General features: G+C 60.7%; 1 protein-coding gene across 4 annotated transcripts; it reads right to left on the reverse strand.

Moving 5' to 3' along the window:
- Positions 1 to 1713: 1713 nt before the first annotated feature.
- KRBA2 (KRAB-A domain containing 2) lies at positions 1714 to 14020 on the reverse strand. Of its 4 annotated transcripts, none has more exons than XM_050921392.1 (2): positions 13166 to 14020; positions 1714 to 2004 (listed from the first exon to the last, which is right to left on the reverse strand). In XM_050921392.1, the coding sequence occupies exon 1, from the start codon at positions 13702 to 13704 to the stop codon at positions 13168 to 13170; it is 537 nt and encodes a 178-aa protein (XP_050777349.1). In that variant the 5' UTR covers positions 13705 to 14020; the 3' UTR covers positions 1714 to 2004; positions 13166 to 13167. The 4 variants fall into 4 exon arrangements, with proteins under 4 accessions (XP_050777349.1, XP_050777347.1, XP_050777348.1 ...); XM_050921390.1 differs by having other exon boundaries at positions 1714 to 1992; positions 13153 to 14020; XM_050921391.1 differs by lacking the exon at positions 1714 to 2004 and adding an exon at positions 7296 to 7586.
- Positions 14021 to 19058: the final 5038 nt, after the last annotated feature.

The following is a 19058-nucleotide window of genomic DNA, read 5'->3' on the forward strand; positions in this document are numbered from 1 at the left end:
ACAGGCGTCGGCGGACACATCTGCTCCTGCCGGTGGCAGACCTGCAATTGAAGGCTGGGGCCCGGCTTTTATTCTTCCGGGTCGCCGCCTGACCCTCTGAGGGGCGGGACTTCCGTGCAGCGGCCCTGCCCCCATGGACGACTGACGGGGCTCGAGCCTCCCTGAGGGGGAGGGGAGCTACACCGCCTCGCTACACACACCCCTGCTCAAGTCCGGCCCCCATCTGTCGGGGCCGGGCTGTCCCATCTCCTCGAGGCGGGACAGGAAATCCGCGTTGGCATGGTCCTTGCCCGCCCTATGCTGGATGGTGAACGCATAGGGCCGCAAGGCCAAATACCAGCGCATGATGCGGGCATTGTTGTCTTTCATCCTCATAAGCCATTGAAGGGGGGCGTGGTCCGTAACGAGGGTGAACGTGCCACCCAAGAGGAAGAAGCGAAGGGCCTCGCAGGACCACTTGACCGCGAGGGCCTCCTTTTCAACCGTTGCATAATTCCGCTCTCGAGGGAACAGTTTCCGACTGATATAAAATATGGGGTGATCACCTCCGTTCCCCTCTTGGGACAAGACGGCCACTAAGCCGACTATCAGACGCATCCGTCTGGAGGATGAAGGGCTTGTCAAAGTCGGGGCTGTACAGCACCGGTTCTCGGCACAAGCAGCTGCGGAGGGTTCTGAAGGCTGCCTCACACTCGGGGTTCCATTGCACCGTTCGAGGGCTGTTCTTCTTTAGTAGCTCGGTCGGGGGGGGGGCTGCAGTGGATGCGAAATGGGAATAAACAGCCGATAATACCCCACGAGCCCCAGGAAGCGCCGTACCTGTCGCTTTGTTGTCGAGATGGGGCACTCCGCTAGGGCCTGTACTTTCCCCACGAGGGGCTTCACCTGCCCCTGCCCAACGGTATAACCGAGGTAAGTGGTCTCTTCCGAGGCTATCCGGCACTTCTTGGGGTTCGCTGTCAACCCCACCTGTCGAAGGGTTCGGAGGACCGCTGCGACCTGGGTCAGGTGGTCGTCCCAGCAGCGGCTGTAGATCATAATATCATCCAGGTAAGCGGCTGCATACTCCTGGTGCGGTCGCAAGAGGTGATCCATGAGCCGCTGAAAGGTCGCGGGGGCCCCATGGAGCCCGAAAGGCATCCTGGTGAACTGGTACAGTCCGGACGGAGTGGCAAAGGCTGTCTTTTCTTTGGTCGTCTCCTCAAGCGGGATTTGCCACTACCCCTTGCTGAGGTCCAGTGTGGTGATATACCAGGCCACCCCGAGGCAGACGAGCAGCTCGTCGACCCGGGGCATCAGGTAGACATCGAAACGGGATATGGCATTAACTTTCCAAAAGTCTATGCAGAAGCAACGGGAGCCATCAGGCTTCGGTACCAGGACCACTGGGCTACGCCACTCGCTCCGGGACGGTTCAATGACTCCAAGGGCCAGCATGGCTTGAATCTCTTCCTCCACTGCCTGGCACATTCGGTACGGTATCGGCCGGGCAGTCTCCGGCACGACCTTCCCTGGTTCGGTTTGTATCCTGTCACAGGTGGTGGTCGTGCAGCCCGGTAGTGCCGTGAAGGTCCGTCGGAAGGCCCGCAGGAGACACTTGGCCTGCTGACGTTGCTTGCCCATCAGGGCGCTCCCCAACGCGGGTTCCGTCACCTCCTCCGTCTGGGCTGCTTCCGGACCTAGTTCTAACTCCAGCGGGCCTGGGTCGATTAGCAGGCCCTCTTGATCACGCCACGGTTTCAGCAGATTGATGTGGTATAAGTGCTTCTCTTTCCGGTGACCTGCTTGGCAAATCTCGTAGTTGATGGGCCCCACTCTCCGGAGTACCTCGTAGGGGCCTTGCCACCAGGCCAACAATTTCGACTCACTGGAGGGCAGGAGCAGCAGAACTCGATCTCTGGGGTTAAATTGCCGCGCACGTGCGCCTTGGTTATAGCTTCGCTCCTGCCTCTCCTGGGCTGCTTTTAGGTTCTCCCGCGCTAGGGTCCCCGCCTGAGTTAGGCGCTCTCATAGCCGGAGGACGTACTGGAGGAGCCCTGGGTCGGGGAGGCCGACTGCTCCCACGTCTCCTTCATCAGGTCCAGGAGGCCCCGAGGCCTCCGCCCGTACAGGAGCTCAAAGGGGGAGAATTTGGTCGACGCCTGGGGTACCTCCCGGACAGCGAGGAGCAGCGGCAGGAGGAGTTGGTCCCAATGGCATGGTTCGTCTGGCGGGAACCTTCTCAGCATGTCCTTGAGGGTCCGGTTGAACCGCTCTACCAATCCGTCGGTTTGGAGGTGGTAGACAAAGGTCTGCAGTTGTTTTACCCCTAGGAGTCGGCAGACTTGGTTTAGCAACCTGGATGTAAAATTAGTGCCCTTGTCCGTTAGGATCTCCTTTGGCAATCCCACGCGGGCAAATACCTTCACTAGTTCACCCGCGATGGTCCGGGCTGTGATGCTCCGCAGGGGGATGGCGTCCAGAAACTGGGTGGCATAATCGACCAGGACCAGGACGTATTGAAAACCTGCCGCACTCCGGGGAAGCGGGCCTACCAAGTCCATGGCGATGGGCTCAAACGGAGTGTCAATTAGTGGCATGGGAACCAAGGGTGCCTTGGGTGTCCGGGCTGGGGCGGCCAACTGACACTCCGGGCAGGAGTTGCAGTATTGCTTTACCTCTCCGTCAAGCTCCAGCCAGTAGAACCGAGCCCGAATTCGGGCTAGGGTCTTCTCATATCCCAGGTGGCCCGCGGCAGGTATATCATGGGCCAAGCTCATTATGGCCCACCGATGGCATCGGGGCACGAGGAGTTGCATCTGTGGTTCTTGTGTGTGGGGGTCCCGCTCCACCCGATAAAGCCGGTCCCGGCGGAGCTGAAAGTGGGGCCACTGCGTAGCCCGACTGGGGTCGATAACGGACCCATAAATTGCTGCAAGCTGCTCGTAGGCCCATCAGAGAGTGGGGTCGGCCCCCTGGTCCCGGCAGAAGTCCGTGTCAAAGCGGGGTGCAGGAGGAGCTCCATCGATTGACCCCTCGGCCTCTGGGGTTTCTAGTCCGGCTTCCTCGGTGTCTGTCTCGGTTTTCCACCGAGGGTTCCGGGGACTCAGCCGCTAGGGCCGGTACAGATCGAAGGAGCCCATCAAAGGCAGGCCAGTTGCATCCCAAGATGACAGGGTAGGCCAGTCGAGGGGCCACGCCGACGATCAGTGACCGAGTGAGGCCGTTGACAGTCAGCCGGGCCCGAGCACTGGGGTAGGGCCGAACATCTCCGTGGATGCATTGCAGGTGAATGGGCCCCAGACCGGGATCGATCGGGGGCCCCAGGGCCTGACGGACCAACGTTTGACCACAGCCCGAGTCGATCAAGGCCATGGTGGCTTGGTCCCCCACGAGAAGGAGTGCGACTTTGGGCAGGTCTGCGCAGGAGAAGGCCGGGCCCGGCAACCCCAGCCCCCCAAGCTCACGGTCCCAGATTGCTCTGGGACCGTGAGCTTGGGGGGCTGGGGTTGCCGGGCCCGGCCTTCTCCTGCGCAGACCTGCCCAAAGTCGCACTCCATCTCAGGGCAGTCCCGCTGTAAGTGGTCGGTCCTCCCACATCTAACGCAAGGTCCTATTTCCGAGTATCCGCGCCGGCGACCGGTGGACGGAGGGCTTTGGGGGCTTCGGATGAGCTCCAACAGACCCGCAGGGGACGTCCCCGAACCTACGTGCGGGCCAAGCTCCGAGCAGTGGGTCCGCGGGGCTGGTCCGGGGGCCGGTCCGTGGCTCGGCCGCCGCTGCCCAAGCAGGCCGGATCCTCTCTTTCCTCCACGATTTTGGTCGGGCCCCAGGGCAGGTGGCTGGAAGGCCGGCCCCACGGAAGCTTCCGCAGTGAGGAAATCCTCCATCAGGGAGACTGCTGCCCCCAGAGTAGCAGGCCGTTGGCGGAGTACCCAGGCCCTTCCTCGAGCTGGCAGGATGTGTACAAATTGTTTCTAGGACCACCTGCTCAGTCACTTCCTCTGCCGTACGGGTTTCTGGCTGCAGCCAGTGGCGGCAGGCCTCTTTCAGGCCTTGTACAATTAAGCGGGGATGGGCGCCGGTCGGGTAGGTCTGGCCCAGGAACCGTTGTCGGAAGGTTTCGGGGCTGACGTCCAAGGCGTCGAGGACCTCCGCTTTCACCCGATCATAGTCCTTGGCGTCTTCCGTGGCCAACCCGTGGTAGGCCAGCTGGGCAGGCCCGGTTAAATACGGGGCCACAAGGGTGGCCCATTGGGCTCAGGCCCAGCCTTCGACCAGAGCCATGCGCTCGAAGGTGACCAAGAAGGCCTCAGGGTCATCCCTTGGGCCCATCTTCGTCAGGCACAGGGGCGCCGGCGGCTAGGGACCCACGGGGTCTTCCCCCGTGGCCCCATCGGGGACTTGGGCGGCAGGCCCGCGAAGCGTCTGTAGCTGGGCCCCGAGTTGCTGGATGAGTTGCTGCTGGTGCTCCGAGCGGCATGTTGCTGTCATTGCTGCTGGAGGTGGGCGGCATCTCGCTGTTGCTGCTGCTCAAGATGGGCGGCCTGCTGCTGTTGCTGTTGCAGCAGTTACGCCGCCTGCTGCCGTTCCTGGCTCTCCGTCAGCAGCTGGACCAGCCGTTCGACATCCATGTTCCCGGTCCTGGGGATACCGGCTGCACTAGCGTCCTTCTACCAGCCCCTTCTCACAGGGGCAAGGGGTTCAGAAGGTCCCTGGTCAGGTACCCGTTGTAGATGGGTTCCGCCAGGGTTCGACCCTCCCTGAGGAGGCGGGGAGCCACACCGGCCTCGCTGTCGTCCCTGCAATTACAATCAGCTCTGGCCTGTTCGGCAGGGCAGAGCAGTGGCAAAGTCAAAGGGGGCCCAGCCCTTGGTTCGGGCGGGGCACCAAACACAGTAACAAGCAGCTCTGGCCCATTGGGACAAGGCAGAGCAGTGGCAAAGTCAAAGGGGGCCCAGCCCTTGGTTCAGGGCGGGGCACCAAACACAGTAACAAGCAGCTCTAGCCCTTTTGGGGCAGGGCAGAGCAGTGGTAAAGTCAAAGGGGGTCCAGCTATTGGTTTGGGCGGGGCACCAAACACAGTAACAAGCAGCTCTGGCCTTAGGCCGGGGAGAGGGGGGAGCCTGCCACCCGGATACCCACTCTTCTGCGTTCCAGCCCTGGGCCCTGGTAGCTGCCGTCACCGCAACCGGTGGTCAGTGGGGATCCTGACCGAAACACACTGACATTGGCAAGGTTAGCTCTGCAGCCTGACTGGAGTCAGGTGCCCCCGGGCTACTTCCTGGCTCCCCCTCTACGACTGCCTGGTCCGGGGCCTCCGTTCCTGGGATGTCCAGGACCATCGGCTCCTCCCAATCCGGGCTGGGCGGTAGGTCCGGCAATGTTTCGGGGAATGCAGGCCAAGCCTGGTCTGGGGGCTCCTCGGGGCCGTAGTAGGGGCGAGGCAGCTCTGGCGGCTCCTAGGCGTAGTAGGGGCGAGGCAGCTATGGCGGCTCCTGGTCGTAGCGGCCTTGAGAATGCTCTTGCAGGTTCTCAGCATAGTAGGGGCGAGGCAGCTCTGGCAGCTCCTGGTCTCGGCCTTTGGCTTGGGCAGTGTCCGCATTACGGGCGTCGGCAGACACGTCTGCTCCTGCCGGTGGCAGACCTGCAACTGAAGGCTGGGGCCTGGCTTTTATTCTTCCGGGTCGCCACCTGACCCTCCGAGGGGCGGGACTTCCGCTCAGCAGCCCTGCCCCCGTGGACAACTGATGGGGCTTGACCCTCCCTGAGGCGGAGGGGAGCCACACCACCTCGCTACACCACACCCCTCCCAAGTCCAGCCCCCGCCTCTCGGGGCCGGGCTGTCCCATCTCCTCAAGGCGGGACAGGAAATCCGCGTTGGCATGGTCCTTGCTCGACCTATGCTGGATGGTGAACGCATAGGGCTGCAAGGCCAAATACCAGCGCATGATGCGGGCATTGTTGTCTTTCATCCTCATAAGCCATTGAAGGAGGACGTGGTCTGTAACGAGGGTGAACGAGCCACCCAAGAGGAAGAACCGAAGGGCCTCACAGGCCCACTTGACCGCGAGGGCCTCCTTTTCAACCGTTGCATAATTCCACTCTCGGGGTAACAATTTCCGACTGATATAAAATACGGGGTGATCACCTCCATTCCCCTCTTGGGACAAGACGGTCGCTAAGCCGACTATCAGACGCATCCGTCTGGAGGATGAAGGGCTTGTCAAAGTCGGGGCTGTACAACACCGGTTCTCAGCACAAGCAGCTGCGGAGCGTTCTGAAGGCTGCCTCACACTCGGGGTTCCATTGCACCGTTCGAGGGCTGTTCTTCTTTAGTAGCTCAGTCGGGGGGGCTGCAGGGGACGCGAAATGGGAATAAACCGACGATAATACCCCACGAGCCCCAGGAAGCGCCGTACCTGTCGCTTTGTTGTCGAGGTGGGGCACTCCGCTAGGGCCTGTACTTTCCCCACGAGAGGCTTCACCTGCCCCTGCTCGACGGTATAGCCGAGGTAAGTGGTCTCTTCCGAGGCTATCAGGCACTTCTTGGGGTTCGCTGTCAACCCCACCTGTCGAAGGGTTCGGAGGACCGCTGCGACCTGGGTCAGGTGGTCGTCCCAGCAGCGGCTGTAGATCATAATATCATCCAGGTAAGCGGCTGCATACTCCTGGTGCGGTCGCAAGAGGTGATCCATGAGCCGCTGAAAGGTCGCGGGGGCCCCATGGAGCCCGAAAGGCATCCTGGTGAACTGGTACAGTCCGGACGGAGTGGCAAAGGCTGTCTTTTCTTTGGTCGTCTCCTCAAGCGGGATTTGCCACTACCCCTTGCTGAGGTCCAGTGTGGTGATATACCAGGCCACCCCGAGGCAGACGAGCAGCTCGTCGACCCGGGGCATCAGGTAGACATCGAAACTGGATATGGCATTAACTTTCCAAAAGTCTATGCAGAAGCAACGGGAGCCATCAGGCTTCGGTACCAGGACCACTGGGCTACGCCACTCGCTCCGGGACGGTTCAATGACTCCAAGGGCCAGCATGGCTTGAATCTCTTCCTCCACTGCCTGGCACATTCGGTACGGTATCGGCCGGGCAGTCTCCGGCACGACCTTCCCTGGTTCGGTTTGTATCCTGTCACAGGTGGTGGTCGTGCAGCCCGGTAGTGCCGTGAAGGTCCGTCGGAAGGCCCGCAGGAGACACTTGGCCTGCTGACGTTGCTTGCCCATCAGGGCGCTCCCCAACGCGGGTTCCGTCACCTCCTCCGTCTGGGCTGCTTCCGGACCTAGTTCTAACTCCAGCGGGCCTGGGTCGATTAGCAGGCCCTCTTGATCACGCCACGGTTTCAGCAGATTGATGTGGTATAAGTGCTTCTCTTTCCGGTGACCTGCTTGGCAAATCTCGTAGTTGATGGGCCCCACTCTCCGGAGTACCTCGTAGGGGCCTTGCCACCAGGCCAACAATTTCGACTCACTGGAGGGCAGGAGCAGCAGAACTCGATCTCTGGGGTTAAATTGCCGCGCACGTGCGCCTTGGTTATAGCTTCGCTCCTGCCTCTCCTGGGCTGCTTTTAGGTTCTCCCGCGCTAGGGTCCCCGCCTGAGTTAGGCGCTCTCATAGCCGGAGGACGTACTGGAGGAGCCCTGGGTCGGGGAGGCCGACTGCTCCCACGTCTCCTTCATCAGGTCCAGGAGGCCCCGAGGCCTCCGCCCGTACAGGAGCTCAAAGGGGGAGAATTTGGTCGACGCCTGGGGTACCTCCCGGACAGCGAGGAGCAGCGGCAGGAGGAGTTGGTCCCAATGGCATGGTTCGTCTGGCGGGAACCTTCTCAGCATGTCCTTGAGGGTCCGGTTGAACCGCTCTACCAATCCGTCGGTTTGGAGGTGGTAGACAAAGGTCTGCAGTTGTTTTACCCCTAGGAGTCGGCAGACTTGGTTTAGCAACCTGGATGTAAAATTAGTGCCCTTGTCCGTTAGGATCTCCTTTGGCAATCCCACGCGGGCAAATACCTTCACTAGTTCACCCGCGATGGTCCGGGCTGTGATGCTCCGCAGGGGGATGGCGTCCAGAAACTGGGTGGCATAATCGACCAGGACCAGGACGTATTGAAAACCTGCCGCACTCCGGGGAAGCGGGCCTACCAAGTCCATGGCGATGGGCTCAAACGGAGTGTCAATTAGTGGCATGGGAACCAAGGGTGCCTTGGGTGTCCGGGCTGGGGCGGCCAACTGACACTCCGGGCAGGAGTTGCAGTATTGCTTTACCTCTCCGTCAAGCTCCAGCCAGTAGAACCGAGCCCGAATTCGGGCTAGGGTCTTCTCATATCCCAGGTGGCCCGCGGCAGGTATATCATGGGCCAAGCTCATTATGGCCCACCGATGGCATCGGGGCACGAGGAGTTGCATCTGTGGTTCTTGTGTGTGGGGGTCCCGCTCCACCCGATAAAGCCGGTCCCGGCGGAGCTGAAAGTGGGGCCACTGCGTAGCCCGACTGGGGTCGATAACGGACCCATAAATTGCTGCAAGCTGCTCGTAGGCCCATCAGAGAGTGGGGTCGGCCCCCTGGTCCCGGCAGAAGTCCGTGTCAAAGCGGGGTGCAGGAGGAGCTCCATCGATTGACCCCTCGGCCTCTGGGGTTTCTAGTCCGGCTTCCTCGGTGTCTGTCTCGGTTTCCACCGAGGGTTCCGGGGACTCAGCCGCTAGGGCCGGTACAGATCGAAGGAGCCCATCAAAGGCAGGCCAGTTGCGTCCCAAGATGACAGGGTAGGCCAGTCGAGGGGCCACGCCGACGATCAGTGACCGAGTGAGGCCGTTGACAGTCAGCCGGGCCCGAGCACTGGGGTAGGGCCGAACATCTCCGTGGATGCATTGCAGGTGAATGGGCCCCAGACCGGGATCGATCGGGGGCCCCAGGGCCTGACGGACCAACGTTTGACCACAGCCCGAGTCGATCAAGGCCATGGTGGCTTGGTCCCCCACGAGAAGGAGTGCGACTTTGGGCAGGTCTGCGCAGGAGAAGGCCGGGCCCGGCAACCCCAGCCCCCCAAGCTCACGGTCCCAGATTGCTCTGGGACCGTGAGCTTGGGGGGCTGGGGTTGCCGGGCCCGGCCTTCTCCTGCGCAGACCTGCCCAAAGTCGCACTCCATCTCAGGGCAGTCCCGCTGTAAGTGGTCGGTCCTCCCACATCTAACGCAAGGTCCTATTTCCGAGTATCCGCGCCGGCGACCGGTGGACGGAGGGCTTTGGGGGCTTCGGATGAGCTCCAACAGACCCGCAGGGGACGTCCCCGAACCTACGTGCGGGCCAAGCTCCGAGCAGTGGGTCCGCGGGGCTGGTCCGGGGGCCGGTCCGTGGCTCGGCCGCCGCTGCCCAAGCAGGCCGGATCCTCTCTTTCCTCCACGATTTTGGTCGGGCCCCAGGGCAGGTGGCTGGAAGGCCGGCCCCACGGAAGCTTCCGCAGTGAGGAAATCCTCCATCAGGGAGACTGCTGCCCCCAGAGTAGCAGGCCGTTGGCGGAGTACCCAGGCCCTTCCTCGAGCTGGCAGGATGTGTACAAATTGTTCTAGGACCACCTGCTCAGTCACTTCCTCTGCCGTACGGGTTTCTGGCTGCAGCCAGTGGCGGCAGGCCTCTTTCAGGCCTTGTACAATTAAGCGGGGATGGGCGCCGGTCGGGTAGGTCTGGCCCAGGAACCGTTGTCGGAAGGTTTCGGGGCTGACGTCCAAGGCGTCGAGGACCTCCGCTTTCACCCGATCATAGTCCTTGGCGTCTTCCGTGGCCAACCCGTGGTAGGCCAGCTGGGCAGGCCCGGTTAAATACGGGGCCACAAGGGTGGCCCATTGGGCTCAGGCCCAGCCTTCGACCAGAGCCATGCGCTCGAAGGTGACCAAGAAGGCCTCAGGGTCATCCCTTGGGCCCATCTTCGTCAGGCACAGGGGCGCCGGCGGCTAGGGACCCACGGGGTCTTCCCCCGTGGCCCCATCGGGGACTTGGGCGGCAGGCCCGCGAAGCGTCTGTAGCTGGGCCCCGAGTTGCTGGATGAGTTGCTGCTGGTGCTCCGAGCGGCATGTTGCTGTCATTGCTGCTGGAGGTGGGCGGCATCTCGCTGTTGCTGCTGCTCAAGATGGGCGGCCTGCTGCTGTTGCTGTTGCAGCAGTTACGCCGCCTGCTGCCGTTCCTGGCTCTCCGTCAGCAGCTGGACCAGCCGTTCGACATCCATGTTCCCGGTCCTGGGGATACCGGCTGCACTAGCGTCCTTCTACCAGCCCCTTCTCACAGGGGCAAGGGGTTCAGAAGGTCCCTGGTCAGGTACCCGTTGTAGATGGGTTCCGCCAGGGCTCGACCCTCCCTGAGGAGGCGGGGAGCCACACCGGCCTCGCTGTCGTCCCTGCAATTACAATCAGCTCTGGCCTGTTCGGCAGGGCAGAGCAGTGGCAAAGTCAAAGGGGGCCCAGCCCTTGGTTCGGGCGGGGCACCAAACACAGTAACAAGCAGCTCTGGCCCATTGGGACAAGGCAGAGCAGTGGCAAAGTCAAAGGGGGCCCAGCCCTTGGTTCAGGCGGGGCACCAAACACAGTAACAAGCAGCTCTAGCCCTTTTGGGGCAGGGCAGAGCAGTGGTAAAGTCAAAGGGGGTCCAGCTATTGGTTTGGGCGGGGCACCAAACACAGTAACAAGCAGCTCTGGCCTTAGGCCGGGGAGAGGGGGAGCCTGCCACCCGGATACCCACTCTTCTGCGTTCCAGCCCTGGGCCCTGGTAGCTGCCGTCACCGCAACCGGTGGTCAGTGGGGATCCTGACCGAAACACACTGACATTGGCAAGGTTAGCTCTGCAGCCTGACTGGAGTCAGGTGCCCCCGGGCTACTTCCTGGCTCCCCCTCTACGACTGCCTGGTCCGGGGCCTCCGTTCCTGGGATGTCCAGGACCATCGGCTCCTCCCAATCCGGGCTGGGCGGTAGGTCCGGCAATGTTTCGGGGAATGCAGGCCAAGCCTGGTCTGGGGGCTCCTCGGGGCCGTAGTAGGGGCGAGGCAGCTCTGGCGGCTCCTAGGCGTAGTAGGGGCGAGGCAGCTATGGCGGCTCCTGGTCGTAGCGGCCTTGAGAATGCTCTTGCAGGTTCTCAGCATAGTAGGGGCGAGGCAGCTCTGGCAGCTCCTGGTCTCGGCCTTTGGCTTGGGCAGTGTCCGCATTACGGGCGTCGGCAGACACGTCTGCTCCTGCCGGTGGCAGACCTGCAACTGAAGGCTGGGGCCTGGCTTTTATTCTTCCGGGTCGCCACCTGACCCTCCGAGGGGCGGGACTTCCGCTCAGCAGCCCTGCCCCCGTGGACAACTGATGGGGCTTGACCCTCCCTGAGGCGGAGGGGAGCCACACCACCTCGCTACACCACACCCCTCCCAAGTCCAGCCCCCGCCTCTCGGGGCCGGGCTGTCCCATCTCCTCAAGGCGGGACAGGAAATCCGCGTTGGCATGGTCCTTGCTCGACCTATGCTGGATGGTGAACGCATAGGGCTGCAAGGCCAAATACCAGCGCATGATGCGGGCATTGTTGTCTTTCATCCTCATAAGCCATTGAAGGAGGACGTGGTCTGTAACGAGGGTGAACGAGCCACCCAAGAGGAAGAACCGAAGGGCCTCACAGGCCCACTTGACCGCGAGGGCCTCCTTTTCAACCGTTGCATAATTCCACTCTCGGGGTAACAATTTCCGACTGATATAAAATACGGGGTGATCACCTCCATTCCCCTCTTGGGACAAGACGGTCGCTAAGCCGACTATCAGACGCATCCGTCTGGAGGATGAAGGGCTTGTCAAAGTCGGGGCTGTACAACACCGGTTCTCAGCACAAGCAGCTGCGGAGCGTTCTGAAGGCTGCCTCACACTCGGGGTTCCATTGCACCGTTCGAGGGCTGTTCTTCTTTAGTAGCTCAGTCGGGGGGGCTGCAGGGGACGCGAAATGGGAATAAACCGACGATAATACCCCACGAGCCCCAGGAAGCGCCGTACCTGTCGCTTTGTTGTCGAGGTGGGGCACTCCGCTAGGGCCTGTACTTTCCCCACGAGAGGCTTCACCTGCCCCTGCTCGACGGTATAGCCGAGGTAAGTGGTCTCTTCCCAGGTTATCCGGCACTTCTTGGGGTTCGCTGTCAACCCCGCCTGCCGAAGGGTTCAGAGGACCGCCGCGACCTGGGTCAGGTGGTTGTCCCAGCAGCGGTTGTATATCACAACGTCATCCAGGTAAGCGGCTGCATACTCCAGGTGCGGTCGCAAGAGGTGATCCATGAGCCACTGAAAGGTCGCGGGGGCCCCATGGAGCCCAAAAGGCATTCTGGTGAACTGGTACAGTCCGGACGGAGTGGCAAAGGCAGTCTTTTCTTTGGTCGTCTCCTCAAGCAGGATTTGTCAGTACCCCTTGCTGAGGTCCAGCGTGGTGATATACCGGGCCTCCCCGAGGCGGCCGAGCAGCTCATCAACCCAGGGCATTGGGTAGGCATCGAAACGGGATATGGCGTTAACTTTCCGAAAGTCTATGCAGAAGCGCCGGGAGCCGTCAGGCTTGGGTACCAGGACCACCGGGCTGCGCCACTCGCTCTGGGACGGTTCAATGACCCCCAGGGCCAGCATGGCCTGAGCCTCTTCCTCCACTGCCTGGCGCATTGGGTACGGTATCGGCCGGGCAGTCTCCGGCACGACCTTCCCTGGTTCGGTTTGGATCCTGTGACAGGTGGCGGTTGTGCAGCCCGGTAGTGCCGTGAAGGTCCGTCGGAAGGCCCGCAGGAGACACTTGGCCTGCTGACGTTGCTCGCCCATCAGGGCGCTCCCCAACGCGGGTTCCGTCACCTCCTCCGTCTGGGCTACTTCCGGACCTAGTTCTAACTCCAGCGGGCCTGGGTCGATTAGCAGGCCCTCTTGGTCACGCCACGGTTTCAGCAGATTGATGTGGTATAAGTGCTTCTCTTTCCAGTGACCTGCTTGGCAAATCTCGTAGTTGATGGGCCCCACTCTCCGGAGTACCTCGTAGGGGCCTTGCCACCAGGCCAACAATTTCGACTCACTGGAGGGCAGGAGCAGAAGAACTCGATCTCTGGGGTTAAATTGCCGCGCACATGCGCCTTGGTTATAGCTTCGCTCCTGCCTCTCCTGGGCTGCTTTTAGGTTCTCCCGCGCTAGGGTCCCCACCTGAGTTAGGCACTCTCATAGCCGGAGGACGTACTGGAGGAGCCCCTGGGTCGGGGAGGCTGACTGCTCCCACGTCTCCTTCATCAGGTCCAGGAGGCCCCGAGGCCTCCGCCCGTACAGGAGCTCAAAGGGGGAGAATTTGGTCGACGCCTGGGGTACCTCCCGGACAGCGAGGAGCAGCGGCGGGAGGAGTTGGTCCCAATGGCATGGTTCGTCTGGCGGGAACCTTCTCAGCATGTCCTTGAGGGTCCGGTTGAACCGCTCTACCAATCCGTCGGTTTGGAGGTGGTAGACGAAGGTCCGCAGTTGTTTTACCCCCAGGAGTCGGCAGACTTGGTTTAGCAACCTGGATGTAAAATTAGTGACCTTGTCCGTTAGGATCTCCTTACGCAATCCCACGCGGGCAAATACCTTCACTAGTTCGCCGGCGATGGTCCGGGCCATCATGCTCTGCAGGGGGATGGCCTCCGGAAATCGGGTGGCATAGTCAACCAGGACCAGGACGTATTGAAAACCTGCCGCACTCCGGGGAAGCGGGCCTACCAAGTCCATGACGACGCGCTCAAACGGAGTGTCAATTAGTGGTATGGGGACCGAGGGTGCCTTGGGTGTCCGGGCTGGGGCAGCCAACTGACACTCCGGGCAGGAGTTGCAGTATTGCTTTACCTCTCCATCAAGCCCCGGCCAGTAGAACAGAGCCCGAATTCGGGCAGGGTCTTCTCATATCGCAGGTGGCCCGTGGCGGGTATATCATGGGCCAAGCTCATTGTGGCCCGCCGATGGCATCGGGGCACGAGGAGTTGCATCCGCGGTTCTTGTGTGCAGGGGTCCAGGTCCACCCAATAAAGCCGGTCCAGGCAGAGCTCAAAGTGGGGCCACCGCGTAGCCCGACCGGGGTCGATAACAGACCCATCAATTGCCGCAAGCTGGTCGTAGGCCCGGAGAGTGGGGTCAGCCCCCTGGTCCCGGTAGAAGACCGTGTCAAAGCGGGGCGCCGGGGGAGCTCCTTCGATTGACCCCTCCGCCTCTGGGGTTTCTAGTCCGGCTTCCTCGGTGTCCATCTCAGTTTCCACCGGGGGTTCCGGGGACTCGGCCACTAGGGCCGGTATAGACCGAAGAGTCCGTCAAAGGCGGGCCAGTCGCGTCCCAAGATGACAGGGTAGGTCAGTCAAGGGGCCACGCCGACGATCAGCGACCGAGTGAGGCCATTGACAGTCAGCCGGGCCCGAGCACTGGGGTAGGGCCGAACATCTCCGTGGATGCATTGCAGGTGAATGGGCCCCAGACCGGGATCGATCGGGGGCCCCAGGGCCTGACGGACCAATGTTTGACCACAGCCTGAGTCGACCAAGGCCGTGGTGTCTTGGTCCCCCATGAGTACTGGGACCGTGAGCTTGGGGGGCAGGGATCGCCGGGCCCGGCCTTCTCCTGCGCAGACCTGCCCAAAGTCGCACTCCATCTCAGGGCAGTCCCGCTGTAAGTGTCCGGCCCTCCCACATCTAAAGCAAGGTCCTATTTCCGAGTATCCACGCCAAGAACCGGTGGCCCAAGGGCTTCGGGGGCTTCTGTGGGGCTCCGAGAGGTCCCCGAGCGGTGGGTCTGCGAGGTCAGTCCGGGGGCCGGTCCGTGGCTCGGCCGCCGCTGCCCAGGCGTGCCGGATCCTCTCCTGCCTCCGCGATTTTGGTCAGGCCTCGGGGCGGGTGGCCGGAAGGCTGGCCCCACGGGAGCTTCCACAGCGAGGAAATCCTCCATCAGGGAGACTGCTGCCCCCAGGGTGGCAGGCCAGTGGCGGAGTACCCAGGCCCTTCCTCGAGCTGGCAGGATGTGTACAAATTGTTCTAGGACCATCTGCTCGGTCACTTCCTCCGCCGTACGGGTTTCCGGCTGCAGCCAGTGGCGGCAGGCCTCTTTCAGGCCTTGTACAATTAAGCGGGGACGGGCGCCGGTCGGGTAGGTCTGGCCCCGGAACCGTTGTCAGAAGGTTTCAGGGCTGACGTCCAAAGTGTCGAGGACCGCTACCTTCACCCGATCATAGTCCTTGGCGTCTTCCGTGGCCAAGCCGCAGTAGGCCAGCTGGGTGGGCGCGGTTAAATACGGGGCCACAAGGGTGGCCCATTGGGCTCAGGCTCATCCTTCGACCAGGGCCACGCACTTGAAGGTGACCAAGAAGGCCTCAGGCTCATCTCCCAGGCCCATCTTGGTCAGGCGCAGGGGCGCCGGCGGCCGGGGACCCACGAGGTCTTCACCCGTATCCCCGTCGGGGACTCGGGTGGCGGGCCCGAGAAGCGTCTGTAGCTGGGCCCCTATTTGCTGGATGAGTTGCTGCTGGTGCTCCAACTGAGCGGCATTTTGCTGTCGTTGCTGCTGGAGGTGGGCGGCATCTCGCTGTTGCTGCTGCTCGAGATGGGCGGCCTGCTGCTGTTGCTGCTGCAACAGTTGGGCCGCCTGCTGCCGTTCCTGGCTCTCCGCCAGCAGCTAGACCAGCCGTTCGACATCCATGTTCCCGGTCCTGGGTACACCGGCTGCACTAGCGTCCTTCTACCAGCCCCTTCTCACAGAGGCAAGGGGTTCAGAAGGTCCCTGGTCAGGTACCAGTTGCAGACGGGTTCCGCCGGGGCTCAACCCTCCCTGAGGGGGAGGGGAGCCACACGGGCCTCGCTGTTGTCCCTGCAATTACAATCAGCTCAGGCCTTTTCGGCAGGTCAGAGCAGTGGCAAAGTCAAAGGGGGCCCAGCCCTTGGTTCGGGCGGGGCACCAAACACAGTTACAGCAGCTCTGGCCCTTTGGGGCAGGGCAGAGCAGTGGCAAAGTCAAAGGGGGCCCAGCCCTTGGTTCAGGCTGGGCACCAAACACAGTAACAAGCAGCTCTGGCCCTTTGGGGCAGGCAGAGCAGTGGCAAGGTCAAAGGGGGCCCAGCCCTTGGTTAGGGCGGGGCACTAAACTCAGTACAATCAGCTCTGGAATTAGGCTGGGGAGAGGGGGAGTCTGCCACCCGGATACGGGTGGCAGGGGGAACGCAGGCCCATCCACTCCTCTGCGTTCCAGCCCGGGGCCCTGGTAGCGGCCATCACCGCAACCGGTGGTCAGTGGGGATCCTGACCGAAACACACTGACATTGGCCAGGTTAGCACTGCAGCCTGACTGGAGTCTGGTGCCCCCGGGCTACTTCCTAGCTCCCCCTCTACGACTGCCTGGTCCGGGGCCTGCATTCCAGGGACGTCCTGGAATCCGGGCTGGGCGGCAGGTCCAGCAATGTTTCGGGGAATGCGGGCCAAGCCTGGTCTGGGGGCTCCTCAGGGCCGTAGTAGGGGCGAGGCAGCTCTGGCAGCTCCCGGTCTCGGCCTCTGGCTTGGGCAGTGTCCCCGTTACGGGCATCGGCGGACACGTCTGCTCCTGCGGGCGGCAGACCTGCAACTGAAGGCTGGGGCCCGGTTTTTATTCTTCCGGGTCACCCCCTGACCCTCTGAGGGGCGGGACTTCCGCTCAGCGGCCCTGCCCCATGGATGACTGACGGGGCTCGACCCTCCCTGAGGGGGAAGGGAGCCACACAGCCTCGCTACACAGCTGTATGGGATCCCTCCCAGCACTGGCTGACCTGCCTGCACTGCAGAGTGACAACTTCTGTGAAATATTGCAGACAAATGGGATGTGGAGCTTCCTCCTGGAGACTTTCCAGGGGGTTCTCTGCGGCCTTGGCTCTCTCTGGAGCATTCAGTGAAAAATGGACCACTAGGGTTCTGGTCCTTCAATCAGAGGCATCCCCCTGTGAGGATGAGCCTGCAGGAGGAGGAGCTGTGTGTCTAAGGCAGGATAGTCAGGCTTGGTAGAACTGATTTGTAATATAAACTTTTGACAGATGTTTATTTTTAAGCAATGTTATATTTATTGATTTAAACTTTCACCGTTGCACAAAAATCTGGGTTTTAAGCATCTCATTCCAATTGTTGTCAATTTAAATGTTCACAGTGGTGGGAGATTTAGGGCAAGATCAGACAATATTTGGGTCAGACAAAACTATTTAATGACAGTAGAGACAGATTCAAAAAGTAAAAACTTCATCAAATAGAGATTTTCAACATCACATCAAAATATGCAAAGTAAATTTTTTTACTGGCTTATGCATGCACAGTGAAATCAACATTTACCGACATCAACCAATATAAGTCTAATCCTTCCAAGTCCAGTGATATGAAATTCACAAGACAAAACCTAGGTTAAGCTGATATCACTGTTTCAAAGGCCTAGTTCTTATGTACACTAAGGCAGCTCTGTCTCAGTGTAAAGAAGGTGCGGTGTTTCCAACACTCATGATTTTATAATGAGTCTCATTGTATTTGGTGTGTTTGTGAAAGCCCCAGCTCCTGGAAGCATGTGATGAGGTTAAACTCTTGGCTTTCCTTTCCTAAACAAAGGAAGTTTCTGGCTTTCTTGGTTGCAGAGAAAAACTTTAGGCTGCACTCAGATCGCATTTTAAAGATCTGAGAAACCAGAAGGCAAATACAGTAACTCCTCACTTAAAGTCGTCCCAGGTAATGTTGCGTTGTTACGTTGCTGATCAATTAGGGAACATGCTCGTTTAAAGTTGTGCAATGCTCCCTTCTAACGCTTTGGCAGCCGCCTGCTTTGTCCACTGCTTGCAGGAAGAGCAGCCTGTTGCAACTAGCTTGTGGGGGCTTGGAACCATGGTGGACTGGCAGCCCCTCATCAGCTCCCCACTCCCATAAGTTCCCTGGGCAGCAGCTGCCCAGCAGGCTATCAATTGCTGGGGCGTTCAGCTGTCCCTCCCCGCACTGCCATGTGCTGCTCGTGCCCTCTGCCTTGGAGCTGCTCCCCGAGACTCCTGCTTGCTGTGGGGGGGGGGGGAAGGAAGGAAGATGGTGGCTAATATCAGGGTGTCCCCCTCCCCCCTGGTCCTGCCCCCCATTTACCCCATCTCTGTAGAACAAGGAGAACACATGACGGCTCAGGATGGAGGGAACTTCCTGGCAGCAGCTTGCTGATTAACTTGAGAGGCTTTGTCAGGGTGCAGAGTGCAAGAGATACAGCTTCACCCTGGCCACACCCCTCTACCCCTTTCCGCCCCTTCCTCCTCCAGCCTATCCCTGCCCCAACCCCACTCCCTCCTGCCCCTCCCAGGAGCACTCCCTGTGCCTGCAGCTGCTGGGGAGGAGGCACAAACAGCCCTGCCGGCCGGACCAGGAGCCAGAGCACAATGATGGGCTGGGTCCAAGATAAAGAATGTCTTTTGATTTAGGGTCCAAATTTGGGTACTGACCTAAGTGCTTAGGGGCTGGTTCTCCAAGGGGCTGGGCACCCGCAGCACCCACTGACTCTGGCTGCAGCTGCGAATCCAGGTGGAACACGTGCCCTGAACTCCTGTATTTCGAGGAGCTAAACCGACAACCCCAAAATTAGGCCACTGCTGTAAATTTAGGTCTTACCGACCTGCCGGTTAACAGCAGGACGTGGCTAAGTCTCATTGTAAGTCGCTGTTTATACTTGGTCACTGTTCGGTCCCATGGGTGCCCCGGAGCTCAAATCCCCACAGAAATAACAGGGTAAAGCCGGTGTGGAGCACCCCCAGGGACAAATAAAAGTCAGTGCCTATGGTAAGCAGAAACCTAGCAGTGAAAGGCCCGTATTACATCCCTAGTGTCTACAGGCAGCCAATCCCCCAGGGATGTAACAAGTTCCTAATCTTTCCCACAGGAGAGGTAAATCCACCATTTTGTTCACAGGGCGAGAACCTCAAGGTTAACTTGAACAAAGTGAAAGTAGCGGAAATGTGGTTCCTGTCCACACTATGCTGAGGGGAGACGTGGCTTTCACCTGGTATCCAAGCCCTGCCCAGTCTCAAGAAGTGTGAGGGGGAGTGAGGAGCCACATGTCTGGGCGAGGTGTCTCTG

This window comes from Gopherus flavomarginatus, chromosome 12 (assembly GCF_025201925.1).
Source record: "Gopherus flavomarginatus isolate rGopFla2 chromosome 12, rGopFla2.mat.asm, whole genome shotgun sequence".
In the NCBI taxonomy this organism is placed as follows: Eukaryota; Metazoa; Chordata; order Testudines; family Testudinidae; genus Gopherus; species Gopherus flavomarginatus.

Excerpts from the sequence above, each read along its gene's own strand:
- KRBA2 (XM_050921392.1), bottom strand. The coding sequence starts at position 13,704 with ATGGACTTGGTAGGCCCGCTTCCCCGGAGTGCGGCAGGTTTTCAATAC.